At 42.3% G+C, this 20135-nt stretch overlaps 1 protein-coding gene across 2 annotated transcripts in view; it reads right to left on the reverse strand.

The window, feature by feature from the left end:
* The window catches only part of Oxsr1 (oxidative stress responsive kinase 1), an 83397-nt gene that overhangs the window by 50726 nt on the left and 12536 nt on the right, over positions 1 to 20135 (reverse strand). Inside the window, exons 1-3 of one of the 2 annotated variants that reach the window (XM_085828176.1) lie at positions 14727 to 14779; positions 4432 to 4540; positions 1191 to 1319 (exon numbers count right to left, since the gene is read on the reverse strand). In XM_085828176.1, coding sequence (XP_085684302.1) covers positions 1191 to 1203 — 13 coding nt within the window. In that variant the 5' untranslated portion in view covers positions 1204 to 1319; positions 4432 to 4540; positions 14727 to 14779. Of the gene's footprint in view, positions 1 to 1190; positions 1320 to 4431; positions 4541 to 14726; positions 14840 to 20135 lie in introns of those variants that run through there. The other variant, XM_021172478.3, reaches the window with a different exon arrangement.

A 20135-nucleotide genomic window follows, 5' to 3' on the forward strand; every position in this document is an offset into this window, starting at 1 on the left:
AATATGCAAAGCAAATCACTATTAGAATGTGAGTGCTTAGAACAGGGATTACCCAGATTTTCATCTATAAGAATATGACAAAGGATGGTCTTACTCTCTAGAAAAATGCATCTAAATTAGATGTCTGTAATTCCATACATAATCCTTTAATGATTGTAGGTACTTGCGTTCCTTCCTCTCAGAATTTTCCTTAAGCACTTGGATTCATTTTATCTACTTCTATGTACATGTATGAATATGGTACGTGCAAGTGGGTTGAGGTCAGAGAATAACTTGATAGCCCCAGCTACCTGGATTTCTAAAAGTCTTTCACCGCAGTGTTGTGTTAACAAATTGCAGAAACAGATATTTGGACAGAAAATGGGTCTAAAGATTTATCAGAATACTAATAAATGCCAATACTATATAAAGACTCTACCCCCAAACCAAACCAATAAAAAATTAATTTAAACTAAACATATATAGTGGTTTTTTTCTTATTGCTGGAAATATCAGAATAAAATTCCTTAATGTAAGTTAAAAAATATATGTATGTATGTATGTATGTATGTATATATACATATGTATGTGTATGTTTGTGTATGTGTGTGTGTACAAATATGGTGAATATAGTTCTAGTTTGTTTTCTAAATATGGCTTAATATACCTATTAAGTTTAAACATTTCTTCTATAACAGTAAAAGATTTCACCATCTTAAAAAACATAGAACTTTTACTATTTAAATATATATATATGTATATATTATATATCATAATATACATAGATATATATTAAGAATGTTGACTTATAAAAATATATGTAATTATATAAAGAATTATGACGAAGGCATACTTTAAGTATCCTAGTGCTAGGTTGGAAAAATCAGACACTGACCCAGGAAACCTAAGACAAGGAAAGAAAACAAGCAAGTTAAAAAATACTTTATCCTTTTCACATCCAACTGCCTGTGATCAGAATCCTAGAGAGAGGAACAGGGATCTTTAACCAGACAGTTAATGTGTCTCGTTGCAGGACAGAGTGTAGAAAAGACGGGTGAGCACATAGGAAAGTGATGAGAATTAAGCAGACACTCCCATTTATCATGAAACTGTTTTTCAAAACATGGAAAACTCTGTATCATACATATTTATAAATCACAAATAAAGACAATTGTGCTATAGGTGATCAATAACAAAAGATACAATATTACCTAATGTTCCCATATCTGTCCATACTGAAAAGAACCATGCTTGACCACCATCTTGAAAGGTGGTTGGTGTTAGCAACCATCATATGAAACGGGCCTTTAACAAAGCAATCCAGTTTCTCCAGTGTGTCACTAATGGGATTAAAACAAAAAGGTGATTCTGGCTACGCTGAAAGCATCAGATAGCAAGGGCAGGCTCCTAGTATAAGTGAGCTGCTTTGTGCACCACCTACAGGAAAGCACCTTCACGTCTACCAGCTCCAGTCACCCTTATCAACACCCAGGAGCACAGGAAGGCATGCTCAGTCAAAAGACCTGAAATGCTCTTCTAGTGAGAGACACTTTCTAAAGAGAAAGGTATATTTTATTCTAAAGCCTATGTTTCTCTGAGGAAGTATGAAGTAAACTATCACACCAAAACTGCAAATTAAGTAAATGTGGATTCTTTTTTCTACAATGACACACTGTAAGATGGAAACTCACATTCTCTTACAAAACCCCACAGGCAGGCACACAGAAACTAAGCAACACGGGACGGGAAGGCTGAGGTCCTATCACTCACAAGTCCTCCCAACTATGCTACACATTCCAACCCGAGCCTTACCAAAGGAGGAAAAATAGATATATCACTATAAATAGCATGTGTCTTCAGATAACACTAAAAAAGTTCAATCTATACATGCTAACTGTCCATGTACTTGTGTATATTACATATATTCTACAAGAAAAATACATAATTATTCTAAGACTGGAGGAATCAACATTTTCTGTGCAAGAGAAATCCAATTCAAGTATAATATTAAGTTGTATAAATGTATATTATATCCAATGGAAAATATTATTGTGAAATTATGATTTATTTATAACATACAGTATTTCCAAGCTCTAAGTGCACTGGACTCTTAGAGGCCACAGCACTGGACTATCCAAGCACTTAAGTTAAGGCTGTGTAATGCCAGTCTTGAGAAGAAATGTCAACACTTCTTAGAATATTGGCTGACTATAGATCTGGGGAAAAAGGGATACAAATGTGAACCTGAGAAAATCTGAATATGACTGGGAAGACAGCTCAGCCAGTAAAAAAGCAAGGACCAGGACCTGAGTTCAGTTCCCAGAACCCACTTGAAAGAAAAGGCTAGATATGGTGACCATACCAACAACCCCAGCCCTGGGTAGGCATTACAAATGCAGCAGAGATTACTGGGTAGGGAATATAAGACCCCAGTGGTTTACTGGCCAGCCAGCCTAGGCTACTTGGCAAAGACCAGGGCAATGAAAGATCCTGTCTCAAAAAAAGGAAGGTGGGGCATCTAAAAAAATAAAAAATTAAAGTTAACACAAACACACAAAAACATCAACATGTGTGTGCACATGTACACTCAAACATATACACGAACAAAGAGGGGAAGGGAAGGAGTAAGAGAGGGTGTGAATCAAATAGCAAGAAGCCATTCTAAGCCTGCCCCAGATTGAAATCTTCCTGCCGTAGCCTCTTATATGCTCATATGCTAAGATTACAGGCATGAACCATCATACCAAGCTCAACAATCAATTGTTTTAAAGTTATTTTAGATTTGCTTTATGTGTGAGTATTTTACATCAGTGTATAAATATGCACTACATCCATGCCTGGTATCCCTGGAGGTCAGAAGGCATTGGCTCTCCAGGAACTGGAGTTGTGGGTGGTTGTAGGCTACCACATAGCTGCTGGGAAGGGAGATCAGCCTTCTGCAACAGCAACAGATTGTCTTAAAACTACTAAGCCAGCTCTCTCTAGGCCAGCATCAATCCTTAAAATATACTTGAATGTTTCTTTGCTCCTGAGGGCAGCTTGTATGCTCCAGTGCACATGTGGTCAGAGGGCACCCTTATGGAGCTGCGCTCGAATCCAGCCTTCACACAGGTCCCGGAGACCCAAGAAAGCACTAGGCTTACACCTCACAGCAAGTGTTTCACCAGATGCGCCATCTTATATGCCCTCAATCTTTTTACTCTGCCTTTTTAATGGGAACTATAATAGAGATTAAAGAGCCTCAGTTAATAAGGCGAGGTTCCTCTTTTAAAAATCAAAAACAAACAAACAAAAAAAACCCAGGAGGGCTGGTGAGATGGCTCAGAGGTTAAGAGCACTGGCTGCACTTCCAGAGGTCCTGAGTTCAATTCCCAGCAACCACATGGTGGCTCACAACTATCAGTATTGGGATCCAACGTCCTCCTCTGGTGTACATGAAGACAGTTAGTTTACCCATATAAAAAAAAAAGAAATAAATCTTAAAAAACAATCACCTTATATTTACAAAAGAAACAATGCAGCAATAAAAATAACTTCTAATGAATTACTTGATTTAAACAAGGACTAGATGCTAAAATAATAAACTGTAGACAATAGTGTCAAAGTTTCATTTCACAGATTTCCTGAGAGCTACAAGAAAAGTTTTCAGAGAGAAGCTTGGGTGGTCACAATCTCTTTTGTTTTGTTTTGTTTTGTTTTTTTGGTTTTTGAGATAGGGTTTCTCTGTGTAGCCCTGGCTGTCCTGGAACTCACTTTGTAGACCAGGCTGGCCTCAAACTCAGAAATCCACCTGCCTCTGCCTCCCAAGTGCTGAGATTACAGGCGTGCGACACCACGCCCAGCTGGGTTGTCACAATCTTAAGCAAACAAAATAAATGTTACTATTAAAGACCCACTTAGACAGGAAACACTTCCTGATGTGATGCACTGAGGAATGGTCAATACTCCAGATCTAAAGAGACTTGGCCTGAATTTGATCAAGCTGAACTTTCAATCTAATGCTTAGTGTGCTAGAGACAGACATAGAGACTATAGGTGACATCAAAACAGAAGAATCAAATCAATCAACTTAAATGGACAAAATCTTTCAGTTTATGTCCTAAAAGGAAGGGGAGGAAACCATACTAAGTTAAGAGATGTCAGAGGCCAAATGGCCAAATGAAAAGTGTTAACCTATCACAGCTACACACTAGCATTTGTTTTTATTGAAACTGCATTCTCAATATCTCCTCAAATGCAAAATATCCACAAAACCCTATCAGGATGAAAAAACTTTTTATTTATTTATTTTTTTAGATAGGATCACACTGAATAAGTAGCTCTGGTTGACCTGGAACTTGATATGTAGATCAAGTTGGCCTTGAACTCACAAAGAGCTGCCCGCCTCTGCTTGCTGGAAAATATTACATTTTTAACCTAATAAAACTTAGCATTCTACTGTAGTCTACTCACCTCCACTTAGCAGCTTCATGACGAGCCACAGCTCATCCTTTACCACAAAAGATGTGTAGTAAGACACAATGTTAGGATGATGGCATTGGCTCATGGCTTGGATTTCTTTCTACAAAGAAAAAACACATGGTTGTTGACTAAATTTCAGCTTAAAACAATCCCTATAATTAAGCAAATCTAGATCTGGCCACCCCAGAACTATGTTACAATCTTTTCTGGGATTTCCAAGGAACTAATTTCTTCATGAATGGCTACACTGGAGCCAGGCAAAGCAGCACACATCTCTAATCCTGGGACTTGAGAAGAAGGACGAAGTCAGAGAGTTAGTGACCAGTCTGACCAAGATGCACAGGAAGCCAGATCCTGTCTCAAAAGGCTGAACCAGGCCAGGTGGCTGTGATGTACACCTTTAATCCCAGCACTAGGGAGGCAGAGACAGACAGATTTCTGAGTTTGAGGTCTGGCCTACAGAATGGGTTCCAGGACTGCCACAGCTACCCAGAGAAATCCTGTCTCAAAACCCCCACCCTTCCCTCAAAAAGGCTAAACCAGAAACTGTCTAGGTTTCCCTCCATCACTTCTGACTCTACTCACTGTACACACTGCACTGAGAATCTCTGAAACCACAGATACTCACTGCTTATCACACAAGGCATCCCTGAGTAACCACCTAGAAGATCAGGCCCACAGAGAATAATCACTAATAAACAGAAGGTAGAGGATGTTTGTCTGTTTGTGGGGGTTGTTTTATCTTAAAAAATATCAGGTCATCTGATTTTTGTGAGAAGACTTAATAATTTTTACAAAGAGAAATACACTGAAATGGACAGTTATAAACTAAATCCAGAGTAGTGAACCCTGTGCCAAAGCCTAATTCTATCTTGGGTTATAAAATGCAAATGAACAAAGGATCAGAAATGTTTTAAGGAACCCCGAGTAAAGCAGCCCCTCTGTTCTTACCCTGTCCCTTCTGACCCCACTCCTATGATGCAGACACACAGACTTAATGCTTCTGTCTCTGGGCCTCAAACCCAAGGTTCCCTCTGTATTCCCACAGCATCTTCACTTAGCAATCCGGTTTCAGTGGACTTTCTTTTACCATTTTTCCGGGGCATTGAGGTTCATCAGGTGATGATGTTGCAGCTGCTGCTTCTACTATCATCATCATCATCATCACTATCATTATTATTAAAATAAAGGCACTGTAACAACTTTACTTTTCTGGAAGGAGAGGCCTTGGACTGGAGTCCCAATAACTCAAAGCACCTTCTTGTGCACCACCTCCCTCACAGCAAATGAAGACTACACAGTGCATGTAGTATGTGCTTAACTGTCTGGTTCTGTCAGGCTGGGGCCTACATGAAGGCAAGAACGAGACTCCCATACGGGCTGGCACATGTGTGCAGTCCTAGCACCTGGGAGGGGAAGGCAAGAGAAATAAGGACAGATTCGGCTCCATAGAGATTTGTTTTAAATATTTATTTTATTTTATGAGTATGCGTGTTTTGTCCGAATGTATGTCTCTGCATGCCTGGTGGCTGTGGAGGTCAGAAGAGGGCATCAGATCCTTGGAACTGGAGTTATGGATACTTGTAAGTGACCATGTGAGTTGAAGTTGAACCTGGGTCATCTGGAAGAGCAGCCAGAGCTCTTAACCACTGACCTATTCCTCCAGCCCCCTGGGCTACACAAAGACCCTATCTCATAAAACCAACAACTACTAAATCCTGTTTTCCCAACCATCATGGAGCTGAAGATGTAAGCTTAAGTAGAGTACTTGCCAAACATGTACTAGATCCTTAGTTTGATGCCTGATATGAACAATGTGTGTGCATGCACACACAGACACACACTCAAGCATACATGCATACACACTTACACACATGTATGTGCTTAAAATAGAACCTACACCAATTCTTTAATTATTCTTATTTGGGGTGCATGCACCCATGTACCCATGAAAGTCAGAGGAGGGCAATGGATCACTTGGAGATGTTAAAATTACAGGCAGTTGTGAGCTACCTGCCTTGGGTCCCCAGGAGGATAGCAATGCTTAGAATCACCGAGTCATCTCTAGCTCCTACACTCACTGCCGAGTTATTCTGCACACACCTCCCCACAGAACTGTGAGCTCAACAAAAACTAAGGGAATTCTCTGCATTCACCATTGTGCCTGACACACATGTACACCTCTAATAAATATCTGCTGGATGGAAAGCTTTATACAGCTTTCCATTTATTCATGCTCATGCCTTAGAGCCTGGAACAGAAGCATTTATTTTCAATCTTTAAAAATAATAAATGAAGTGCTCAGTAAATGCTATTTTTTCATCTTTTTTACTTAAAGGCAAATTTATTTGAACCAAAGACCTTGTATATATTTTGCAAGCCCTAAAGACACCAGCAGAGGTTTTTGCAAGGCCCCTTAACTTATAAAACTCAGTAAATAGGAGAGGAAAAGGAAAAAAGCACTTGCCTATTAGTGCTTAGGCAAGTTAGACAGGACTTCAGGTAAAATATGTGCATGCAAAAAGGAACACATAGGTCAGCTTGTACATAGCAAATTAGTAATCATATTAAACATTACAAGAATCAACAGGAGCAAACAGCTAAGACAGGCAAGGATGACAGAAGAGCCCTTTGGGAGGAGCTGGGAGCTCAGTGTAGTCCTACAGACTTTGAGGAACTAGAGCAGTATGGAATTAAAGGCAAGTGGCATCCCACCCAGCATTTAGGAACTGAGCCACATTCCCAGCCCCATAGTAATATTTAAGTATGACACAATATGTGAGATCGATTTAAGGCACAACTGTTACACTGCCTTAATCATGGATAGGACACCAGCAAGGCAAACAAGCTGGGTGGATCTCAGGTGGCTACCAAAAGACTGCCAAGATAACTGACTTCAGCGTAATCCCACGCAAATGTCAAATGTCACCCCAACTCAGGGTTGAGACAACCACTGGGAAAGAACCATAAAAAGGAACAGAAAATAACTTCCTTAGAAAAGCTCCATCCATACCTAAGAAAGCCCCATTTCTCCCTTTCCTTAGCCTAACATTCTTCTTTTAAGTCTAGCTACAAGCTCCCAGCCCCCAACAGCTGAAGCAGCTGATCTGCAAGTCTACCTCCTATTCAAGTCAGCAAAGGGTCTTAAGGTTCCACAAGTTCAAGAAGAAAATAGAGCCCAGCTTGAGGTAAAAGTTGGTAGCATAAGGGCTGGAGACATAGCAGCAGTTATGAATGTATACTGGCTGCTCTTGCAGAGGACCTGAGTTCTGTTCCCAATATGTACATTGGGCAGCTCACAACTGACGTTAACTCCAACTCAAAGGGATCTGCTATCTCTGACTTCTGCAGGTACCCACGTGTGTGTGCACATACCTACCACCACACAGAAACACAAACATATGCATAATTAAAATACCAAATCTTTTTTAAAATTGGCATCAGGCCAGGTATGATGGCACATGCCTCTAATCACAGCAGCTGGAAGGGAAGCACAAAGAGATGTTGAGTTCAGGGCCACCTTGGTCTATACAGAGAAAAGTCCAGGCCAGCCAGGGTTACTTGGTGAATCCCTGGCTGAAAAGCAAAGAAGCAAACGGCAGCACAATGGCCTGCAGAGACCTCTGACTGAGCAGGTCATACGTGTATTTATTAAGTGACTGCTGTACCAACTGTGTCAGGCCCAACTGCTAACCACCACAAACCCTCATAAAGCTGACAGTCTGGTAAAGAAGTTAAAGAATACCATGACAACAGAAAAATAGCTTAATAAAAACCAAAGGAGTCCACTAGAGAGACACAAAAAGTAAGAGGCACAACCAGCAAGCTCTCTGAAGTCCTACCGCACTGACAGTGAAACGCTCTTGATTGTTTAATTCCCTGGAACCAGGGGTCATTTTGAGTATATTAAAAATTTAGCATATATCTGTGTGTGTGTACATATATATAAAACATATATATGTGTATGTCTATATATGTGTGTATATATATATTCACAAATCACTCTGGCTGCAATTTAGGAAATAAATGAAGACTAGAGACAACTACTCCCCACACAACAATAGACAGCTCAGTCTTCGGTATAGACCTATGGTTACATTCATATTAGAGAAGCTGAGAGAGCATCAGGACTCTTACAAATCTTCAAGCTTAGAACTGTCTATAAAAGCTTAAAACCCAGTGATAGAGCGCTTGCTTAGCACACATCAGGCCAAGGTTCAATTTCCAGTTTCAAAAAGTTAAAAAGGGAATATACACCAAAGGGAGGAGCCGAAAGGTAAAGAGGAGCTGTAAACAACAAACTTGGAAGCTGGCCGAGGGGAGTGGTGAGAGACAGGACTGGGCAGCAGTGACAAGCAGTATGAAGGCCTGGGGACAAGCTGCAGCTTTATGTGGTAGGCTACACTCTGAGCTGTAACCTGAGAAACTGCTTATTTCTAGAGTTTTCTAGCAGGAGACTATCAAGGACAATAAAGACTGACAGCCTAGCCTCCTCAACAACCGTCCTCAAGGCGGAGAATCTCCCTCTACCATAACACCTATTCCAGTTACACTTTTTCTCTTCTGAATAAACACAAATGCCACGCAAGCATCTATCATCCTCACTTAAATCTCCGACAATCTCCTTAAACCACCTATCAAGTCTACCCTTGCCGTCGAGATTGCTCCTTCAAAGTGTTTCACAGTCAGCCAAGCCTGCCTTCCTTTTTCTTGCTTCCTTCTTTTCTCTCATGTTTTAAAAATGGGGTCTGTCTGTAGACTAGGCTGGCCTGGAACTCAGTGAGATCCACCTGCTTTTACCTCCTGAGTATGGAATCAATGCTATGCACGCCTGGCACAACTTTATTTACTTAATTTATTGGTTAGGCTTGAACTTAGAGCCTCACATGATAGACAGGCACTGAACACTGTACTGTGTCTTTAGCTTTTAAATTTGTCCCCACCACCACCCACTTTTGTTGTTTTCTTGTTGCTGTTGTTTTGACACAGGGTTTCTCTGTATAGCCCTGGCTTTCCTAGAACTCAGAGATCCACCTGCCTCTGCCTCCCGGGTGCTGGGATTAAAGGACTGAGTCACCACCTTTCCCCATTCCATTTCTTTTTTTAACGTAATTTTATTATTAATTTTTTGTGTGCACTGGTGTTTGGCCTGGATTCATGTCCGTGTGGGAGTTGGATCACCTGAACCATAGGTTACAGACAGTTGTGAGCTGCCAAATGGGTTCTGAGAATTGAAGCTGGGTTCTCTGGAAGAGCAGCTACTGCTCTTAACCACCGAGTCATCTCTCCAGTCCCTCCCATTTCTTTCTTAATGATGGCTTTTCTTTGCTTTGAAACTCACCTTGATTCCTGTGATTTACACAACTTTCCATTCAGACAATTGAGTCAGTTCTTCATCCATACAGAATAAGCCATGCCTCAAGATGTTCTTGTACCAATGCTAACAAACTTTTCATCTGTGAAGTTTGACACTTCTATTCTTCTGCTACTGTTACTAACTACATATAGGGACCCCATTGCCTCTGTGTATTGTCTAGTGAACAGATAACTGTGAGTTGTAAATTATTTATAGGTCCCCCTCAAAATATATAAACACTGAACTGAAAACAAAACAAACAAACAAACAACAACAAAAGTAGTCAGGAGGTGGTGCACTCGGGAGGCAGAGGCAGGCAAATCTCTGAGTTCCAGGCCAGCCTGGCCTACAGAGCAAGTTCCAGAACAGCCAGGGCTACACAGAGAAACCCTGTCTCGAAATAACAAAAAACAAACAAAAAAACTTAGTAGGTTATTGGCCTTATGACCTAAAACTGATATTAAAAAGAAGAGGACCTAAGCTGAATCCTAGAATTTACCTAAAGCTGCATGACATGACCTGGTAGTTCCAGCACTAGGAAGAAGAGATAATTGGGTCTCTAAAGCTCACGGGCCAACTAACCTTCCCTAACCTGTTAGCTCCATGCCAACGACAGATTCTGCCTCTAAAACAATGTTTACGGGAACTAGCTCAGCAGTGAAGAGCACAGCTGCTCTTTCAAAGGACTTGGGCTTGTACCACCATGGTGTCTCACAAGCCTCAGCAACTCCAGTCCCAGGCGGCCCAGTGATGTCTATTCTGGCCTATGGGGGGCACCAGGCAGGCACACAGTACACAAACATAGAGGCAAACACCCATATTCATAAAGACAAAATTCAAAAACAAAAGCCACTGCTGACAGCTGCCAAGGAAAGATGCCGGCCAGGCCTGACCTCTGACCTTCACACACACACACACACACTTCTAGACTTCTAGTTTCCTGGTTTCTACAGGTACTCCAAGTTGAGCACAAATTTAGACATGTCAAGCAGGGATTCACATATGAAGTAGAACGCAGCATTTGCTTTTCTGTACTGAATACTAAGTTCCCTCATTCCTCACTTGATGTAGTTATTTTTAATTCCATCCACTTTCCTGCAAATTTCACACCCAGATCAAACCCGGGCCTTCATGCACTTTCTGAGCTCCGTCACCTCGCCAGCCTTGCTTTTTGGGTTTTTTTTCCCCCTCTTTTTTAAGTAAAAAGGTTTTGAGTGGGGCATAGACGGGGGATGGGAGAAATGAGAGTTGGGAGAAGGTTAACTAAAACAAAGAGTCTGAAAACCTATTTATTTATCCCCTTGTCACCGTATTTTGAAAGCACGCGTATAAAACAGAAACTACTTGTTTTCGATGGGATCCATCACATCAAATAAAAAACAACCTAAAAACTGAAAATAAATAAAAGGAATCCATGGGTTTCGGGGTGTGGCAGTTTGAGTAAGAATGATCCCCATAGACTAACAGATAGCACTATTAAGAAGTATGGCCTTGCTGAAGTAGGTGACTTTGTTGCAGGAAGTGTGTCACTGGGGGTCCAGGGTCTTACTCTTTTCCTGCTGCCTATTGGTCCAGATGTGAAAGGCTCAGCTACTTCTCCAGCACCATGCCTCCCTGCATGGCACTAGGTTTTCTGCCACGATGATGATGGACTGAACCCCTGAACTGTAAGCCAGCCCCAGTTAAATGTTTCCCTTTACGAGCTGCCATGGTCATAGTGTTTATTCACGGCAATAAACCCTAATACAGGGTCCAGGATCTCGCATAACCCAGGTCAGCCTCAAGATCACTATGTAGCTGAGTATGACCTTGAATTCCTAATCCTCAGCTCTGGCCTTCTGTGAACTGAGAGAACAAACTGTACACAGACACCCATCAACCACACAAAAAAGGCAAATGGCAGATAGATACTGTTACATATTGTTTTTAATGTGCAAGAGTGTTTGTGGGCACATATGTTAGTGCACCACGTGTGAACCTGATGTCTTCACAGCCAAAAGGCATCAGGTCCCCTAAGACTGGAGTTCAGAGTTAGAGCTAGTTGCTGAAAAGTAAACCTAGGTCCTCTGGAGTAGCAGCTAGTGCTCTTAACTACTGAGCCATCTCTTCAGCCCCACACATCAGAATTCTTAAATTCCAGCTTTACTGTGGGGAGGGATGTTTTTGTTGTTTGTTTAGGGGTTTTTTGGTTTTTTGTTTTTTTGTTTTGTTTTGTTTCTTCGAGACAGGGTTTCTCTGTGTAGCCCTGGCTGTCCTGAAACTCACTTTGTAGACCAGGCTGGCCTTGAATTTAGAAATCCCCCTGCTTCTGCCTCCCAAGTGCTGGGATTAAAGGTGTGCACCACCACAGCCTGGCTGGTTATTTTTATTTTAACAGAATTAATTCAAAATTCACCGACTGTCTTTATCTTCACTGCTGGCCCAAGGTTCAAATGGTGCTCTAAGACTAGTCGCAACTGTTACCCCAGGATCTTGAAATAGGATTACAAGCCCCTCCTCCAACCTACGTTTCTTACCAGAGGTGACAAGATCACCACAGCGCCCATTGCTTGCTCCCATGCATGTGTCATCTCCAGTTGACGCTTCATCTGCTCTGTCTAATACAGAATCACACTACTATGCTTCCCTTCGTTCCAGTCATTCCCTAGTACTCAGAGTGGTCTACACCGGTCATCCAACTCAATTTGAGACCGTGGTGTTCTACAGAGAGGCAGCTCAGCACTTTGCTCCCTGCCTGGCAGGCAAGACCTGGGTCTACTGCCTGGCACCATAAATAAAAAGAAAGGAGGGGGCAATGGAAAAACTTGTAGACAGGCAGGCAATCCCTGCCTTTTGTTGTCAGAGACAGAGAGACAGAGAGACAGAGAGAGAGAGAGAGAGAGAGAGAGAGAGAGAGAGATGGAAAACATGCTTACATGCATCTGTGCATGCTGTCATGATGTGCTTACAGACAGACATTCAGAGAACCATTTTGGGAAGTTTTTCTTTACTTCCACCTTGTGGGTCCTAGAGGTTAAACTCAGGTCATCATCAGTGAATGCCTTTACAGTCTATTCCCAACTTTTCTATCACTGACCTTTTAAAAATATATACTTTACATTTATATTTTATTATTTTACATATGTGAATAATGTATATATAAGCACTGAGTGCATGTCTGGCATTGATGGAGGTCAGAAGAAGGCATCAACTCCCCTACAACTGAAGTTACACATGATGGTAAACTGTGTGTGGTACTGAGTGGGTTCTCTATGAGAGCAACAAGGGCTCTTAATCACTGCACCAACTCTCCAGCTCCACTGGAGAAAAAAAAATCACTATAAAATAAAAATATCAATCCACCCAGTATGGTAGATTACCGCTTTTGAATACCATATGATTTAGGAAGGTCCCCAAAGGGGCTATTATATTTCTATGTTAAGCAAAACAAAGAACAACTCACAGGATATAAAACCTCTGCAGTGCAGCATTTACTAGCATATACACACCCTACATCTGACTGCTAACTCTGCAAAAATAATAACAGAAAATATATGAATGAGCCAAGCCCCTTAGCATACACCTTTAATCCCAGTACTTAAAGAGGCAAAGGCAGGCAGATCTCTAAATCCAAGGCCAGGCTGGTTTACATATCAAACTCTAGAACAGCCATTTATTATAATGAGAAACCCTGCCTCAAAATATGATTTTTAAAGCTAAATTTCCTTGCTAAGCACTTAGTACATATCCTTTTGAAACAAGGTTTCTCCATATAGCCCTGGCTGTCCTGAAACTCACTATATAGCCTACTCAGGGCTACATTCTTAGACTGCACTGCTAATCCAAGAATACAACAGAAATACAAAACAATCCCTGTGGGGTTGAATTTTTCTGGAGTGGGGGACAGAGAATATCTTTTATCAGCATTGCTCCCATCTAAGTTCAATTCCCAGAACCCACATAAAAGCATGCCATAGCAAATGCTTTGATCCCAGCTCTGGGAAGACTCTGGGGCTTGACTGTCAGCCAGGTCAACTAGCAAGTTCCAGACTCACCTCAAACAATAAGGTAGGAAGCAATTGAAGAAGACACCCAACATTTGACTTGCAGACCCACAAACATGGACATGTGCACATGAGTGCCCCTCCTCCCACAGTAAACGCTAAAAAACCTTTAAACCAACAAGGTGGCACATGCCTTTAATCTCAGCACTCAGGAGGCAGAAGCTGGTGGATCTCTGTGAGTCTGAGAGTCTAAGGCCTGCCTGATCTATGGTCTGAATCTAAGGGTTGCAGAGTAACCTGAGGTACGTAGTGAGACCTTGTCTCAAAACAAAAAAACAAGCTTTTAAAATAAGTAGAGGTAAAGGACCAGTGTTCTCTCTCTCTCTCTCTCTCTCTCTCTCTCTCTCTCTCTCTCTCTCATCCTCCGTCAGGATACAGAAGACAGTGATACTCTGTTTCTCTAAGGACAGTATCTTTTAAAAGATTCTTAACCCAGGAATCAAAAACCCACAGTATTACTTAAAGAAATGAGAACTAAGTAGCCACCATGCAGATAAATAAGAACAAACATCAATCACACAATACTAGGACATATGCTCTAAACTATGGACATTCTTCAGTGCATAGTACACACACAGTTACCAAACCTACCCGAGCAAACAGACAGTGGTACAAGCCAGTCCCTGGACAGAGTGAATACACAAAAAGAGCAAAATCTCAAAAATGCTAAGAAATTAAAATATTCAGTCTAAAAAAAATGTATGTACTAAATGTTAACCTCAGAGTAATAAAATTGTAAGTAATTTTTTCAACTTTAACTTTACAAATTTTATAATCATTTATTAATAAAAATAAGTCACCTTCTCAAAAGAAACTAAACACCTCTTTTTTTAACATGAACTCTTAAGAACGTACTCCTCCGTGGAGGGAGCATGAGCTGTGCATACCAGGAGCTCATCCATGCTGGTCTGACACTTCTCCAGGTTTATCCGTTTGATCGCCACTCTCTCCTTTTTGGGGGCACAGTAAGCTGCCTGGACCACGGCAGTTGCTCCACTCCCTGCAAACAAACACATGTAAATAAATACACATCAAACACCACACAGTTAAACGATCAAGACTGAGCCTGCTGTGTCCCACCGTGGATGACGGACGAGGGAAAACGCCCAAGGAAGCTGCAGAGCACAAGCTGCAGAACCTCAGGGGCGGCACCGTGGCTCAGCAGGAAAAGGTTCCACCTGCCTCCAAACCTGACAGCGTGAGTTCAAACCCAAGGACCACATGGAGGAAAGAGAGACCAGATTCCAACAAGATGTCCTCTGACCTCCACACTCACCACTTGTGCACCCACATTCATACACACACATACAAAAGAAAGAAAATTGTAATTCAGAATTAAAAAAAAAGGCCTCAGCTATTTCATATCCATAGCCAATAAGAACAGTGTAAAAAATGGAAACTCATTAGGATTCTCGTTCTGAAGTATGATAGCATAGACCCATACTTCTTGTTCTTTTCCAAACACAACTAAATACCATAAAAACAACTGAAAACTAACCACCAACGGGCTTTGGAAGGGATAGGAAGGTGGGGGACGGCCTGAGAGCGCAGGACCTGGAAATCCATGATGAGCCTTCTCCTCCTCTCTCACATACTGAACAGCAGAGGCCTGCACCCCAGAGTCATCAAGAAACAAAGAACAGACACAGACAAGCCAACAAACTAGAAGAGCCTACAGGTCTGTAAAAAGGGCAGCTCAGCACTGAACTCGTAGTCAAAACACTGCCCAGTCCTCATCCAGGACAAGGACTGGCCCAGATGTCCCCGCAGCAGCATGGAATGGCCCCTACTCTGCATCTTCAATAATGGCAAGCAGACTCAGCCCTGTGCACACCTATGGCAATGCCAAGCCAAGCAGCCTTTAGCAGAACTGGGGGCCAGGACAGCTCCTGCTACATGGAACAGACCACAGTGATCCTGACAACATCGCAAAAGCACTAAAAACTAAATCACCGTGAGGATTACAGTTTCCAAAAGCAGGACGGAAAGCTACACACTAAGCTGAAATAGGGTACTGCTGGCCAAAATACAAGATTAAAAAGGGGCCAAGAATCTGCCAACAGAATAGCCCAATGTCTGGGATATAATCAATGACATGATGCAAGATGTCCCAGCACTTAGGAAACAGGCAGGTGGATCAATTCAAAATCATCCTTGGCTACGTGACAAGCTGGAGATAAGCCTGGGCTTCATGACAGTGAGACATGAGATCCTATCTCAAAAAACAATAATAAAAAATAAATTCTCGCCGGGCAGTGGTGGTGCATGCGCTCAATCCCAGTACTTGGGAGGCAGAGGCAGGCGGATTTCTGAGTTCGAGGCCAGCCTGGTCTACAGAGTGAGTTCTAGGACAGCCAGGACTACACAGAGAAACCCTTTTTTCAAAATAAATAAATAAATAAATAAAAATTCTCAATGATAAAACAGGGAGCCAGGATAGGGGGCATCAGTGGGTAAAGATGTTTTCTACCAAGCCTGAAAACCTGAGTTCCAGCCACAGTACCTACATGATGGAAAGAATCGACTCTTGGAAGCTGTCCTCTGACCTCAACACACAAGCACTATGGTACTGTGATTTGTATGTCCACAATCACGCACACATGCATACACACACACATAAATGTAACAATTTAGGAATGTGTCTAGAGGGGGCTGTGCTAGAGACTGAAAACAGGGCCCTGTGAATACTGAGCACAAGGTCTAGCAACACAACCCATCCTCAGCCCCAGATCATTTTGCTTGTCTGAATGTGACTGGCGGCAGTGGCTAAACTGGTTACACTGCTGATTATCTACAGAGGTTGGTTTAGCACACCAAAGATATCTTTTCTCTTGATGTGAAGAAAAGAGAAGAATGAAATGTGCACCCAAGGGCTGGAGAGAGTGAGACTGCTCTTCAAGAGGTCCTGAGTTCAGTTCCCAGCAGCCACACGGTGGCTCACAACCACCAGTAATGGGATCTGATGCCCTCTTCTGGTGTGTCTGAAGACCGCGACAGTGTACACATACATAAAAATTAAGTAGAACAATCTTAAAAAAAGAAAAGAAAAGAAAAGAGATGTGCACCCAAAAGTTGAAGCACCAAATGGAACTACAGCTAAGACAGACAGTGGCTGAGGAAGAGTATTTGCTGGGGGCTCAATGACGGACAAATCAGGAGAGAATCTGTGAACTCGGAGTCAAGACCAACAGTTCATCTGAACAACAAAGAAAACAGTCTGAGGAAAAAGCCTAAGGTAGCAGTAACAACAAGGGATCTACATCCCATGTAATACATAAAGTAACGACCCCACTCACTCCCTCCCAAGACATAAATGTTCTAGTCTCCAAAACCTAAAAGCATATTACCCTATATCACCATCATCATCATCCATTTTAGGGCTGGAGAGATGGCTCAGTGGTTAAGAGCACTAGCTAGTCCCCAGCACCCACTAAGTAGTATACAATCACCTCTAACTCCAATTCCAAGGAATTCAAAGCCCTCTTCTGCCCTCCGACTGTACATAAACATACATGCAGGGAAAGCATCTACGTATAAAAAGTATTATTAAAAATACTTGCTAGATATTGCCAAATTAAAGCTCTGAAGCCAAGCATGGAGGTGCACAACTACGTCAGCACTCGAGCAGCACAAGCAAAGGACTGAGTCTTAGGCCAGACCCAACCACAGTCAGCTCCAGGTCAGCCTGCTGCATGAGACTCGGTCAACAATAAACGGACAAAGAAGGGAGGAAGAAAGGAAGGGCAGACGGATAGATGGAAGAACAGAAGGAAGGAAGTAATCTAGAGATAAAGATTATTTTGAATTATCTGGACAGCTCAATGCAATTAAAAGGATCCATGCAAGCCGGGCGTGGTGGCGCACGCCTTTAATCCCAGCACTCGGGAGGCAGAGGCAGGCGGAGGCCAGCCTGGTCTACAAAGTGAGTTCCAGGACAGCCAGGGCTACACAGAGAAACCCTGTCTCGAAAAACCAAAAAAAAAAAAAAAAAAAGGATCCATGCAGTGAAAGAGGAAAGCAGGAGTTCCATTAGACAAGACAATGGGAGCAAAGGCTGGAATATGAATATATAAATATATATATATATATGTATATACACATACATATATATATACACATATACATACACACACACATATATATGTATATAAACATTTTATATATATATGAAACATATATGTGTGTGATATAGCTATTTATGATATAGCAATGAGCCAAGAAATGTATACTGGCACATGCTAAAACAGGGTAAACCTAAAAAAACAAACAAACAAACAAAAAAAAAAAAAAAAAAAAAAAACAGGCTAACTTAGTGAAGTCCTGCATGGAAAACCCATATAGCAGCTTTCCTTTATGTAAGATGTTCAGAACATGCAAACTGAGAGAAAACAGTGGCTGCCAGGAGCTGAGAGGATGAGTGGAAGCAACTGCATCATAAGCTAGGTTTATTCTTTCTCTTCATGATTATTAAACACCCTAAATGCAAAAACTTTTCATCAAGTGTACATTTTTTTAAAAGATTTATTTATTTATTATATGTAATACACTGTAGCTGTCTTCAGATGCTCCAGAAGAGGGCATCAGATCTCATTATAGATGGTTGTGAGTCACCATGTGGTTGCTGGGATTTGAACTCAGGACTTTAGGAAGAGTAGTAAGTGCTCTTAACTGCTGAGTCATCTCTCCAGCCCTCAAGTGTACATTTTAAAACGGTAACTTTTAGCCAGGCAGTGGTGGCCTATGCCTTTAATCCCAGCACTTGGGAGGCAGAGGCAGGCAAATTTCTGAGTTCGAGGCCAGCCTGGTCTACAGAGTGAGTTCCAGGACAGCCAAGGCTACACAGAGAAACCCTGTCTCTGGGGGGGGGGGGGGGGGGGGGGAGGTTCCTTTTACCCAGGTATAACAGCACACACCTTTAATCCTAACACTCGGGAGCCAAAGGCAGGAGAATCTCTGTGAGGCCAGCTGATCTACAAAGCCAGGTCCAGAACAGCCAGGATGATAGAGAGAGACCCTGTCTCAAAAAAAAAAAAAGTAACTTTTTCCTTCTTTTCTTAGGATACTACAACCTTTACCTCCTAATCCAATAATTTTGAAAAGAAAATGGAGCAATGCTTCAAAAACAACGGCAACTGAGGCAGATGAAGAACCTAAACCAATGACCCTTTTGTTGCTTGGTTTCCCTTCTCCCAGCCAACTCCCAAAAAGAAGGTTTGAAGCACTTATCGCCCCTTTAAGGTTGTGGAAACTAAATTACAAATTTAATGTCATTCACATTCTCTTTGCTATGTCTGAAGAAGCTCCATTTTGTGCTGGGCATCCATCTTGGTACCCACCATCTGTCTCTGACTCCAGTCCCTGGAAGATGTTTCCCAGTAACCCTGACTCAGTGACCCCACCCAAAAACGTACAGCCATGACAATCTACTTGTTATGTGACTGCTTTTTTGCTTCTGAAACTTGCTTAAGCAGATTGCCAAAGATTATTTTGAGTTGCCTTAATCACTTAACTTGGCAGAGCAGAACAATTTTCTGCTTGCTTGTACAGATATGAAGGTCTCTGCGTGGCTTTCACCTTTAAAAGTCCATTCCCATAACCCTCCCGCATGGTAATATCAATTTTGGCTCAGAGATTGTTCATCCTGCTAGCAGCTAATCAATAAACCTTTGAATTATAACTGGATTGAGTCTATGGTGTTTTCCCAGGAGTTACAAACTCCATAACATTTAGAAGCCCCCAGTGAGATCCCTAGGAGATCCCAGTGAGATCCCTAGGAGACCCCAGTGAGATCCCTAGGAGACCCCAGTGAGATCCCTAGGAGACCCCAGTGAGATCCCTAGGAGACCCCAGTGAGATCCCTAGGAGACCCCAGTGAGATCCCTAGGAGACCCCAGTGAGATCCCTAGGAGACCCCAGTGAGATCCCTAGGAGACCCCAGTGAGATCCCTAGGAGACCCCAGTGAGATCCCTAGGAGATCCCAGTGAGATCCCTAGGAGATCCCAGTGAGATCCCTAGGAGATCCCAGTGAGATCCCTAGGAGACCCCAGTGAGATCCCTAGGAGACCCCAGTGAGATCCCTAGGAGACCCCAGTGAGATCCCTAGGAGACCCCAGTGAGATCCCTAGGAGATCCCAGTGAGATCCCTAGGAGACCCCAGTGAGATCCCTAGGAGATCCCAGTGAGATCCCTAGGAGACCCCAGTGAGATCCCTAGGAGACCCCAGTGAGATCCCTAGGAGATCCCAGTGAGATCCCTAGGAGACCCCAGTGAGATCCCTAGGAGATCCCAGTGAGAT

The sequence above is a fragment of the Mus caroli genome, unplaced genomic scaffold (assembly GCF_978045245.1).
Source record: "Mus caroli unplaced genomic scaffold, Mus_caroli_1 scaffold_11, whole genome shotgun sequence".
Taxonomy (NCBI): domain Eukaryota; kingdom Metazoa; phylum Chordata; class Mammalia; order Rodentia; family Muridae; genus Mus; species Mus caroli.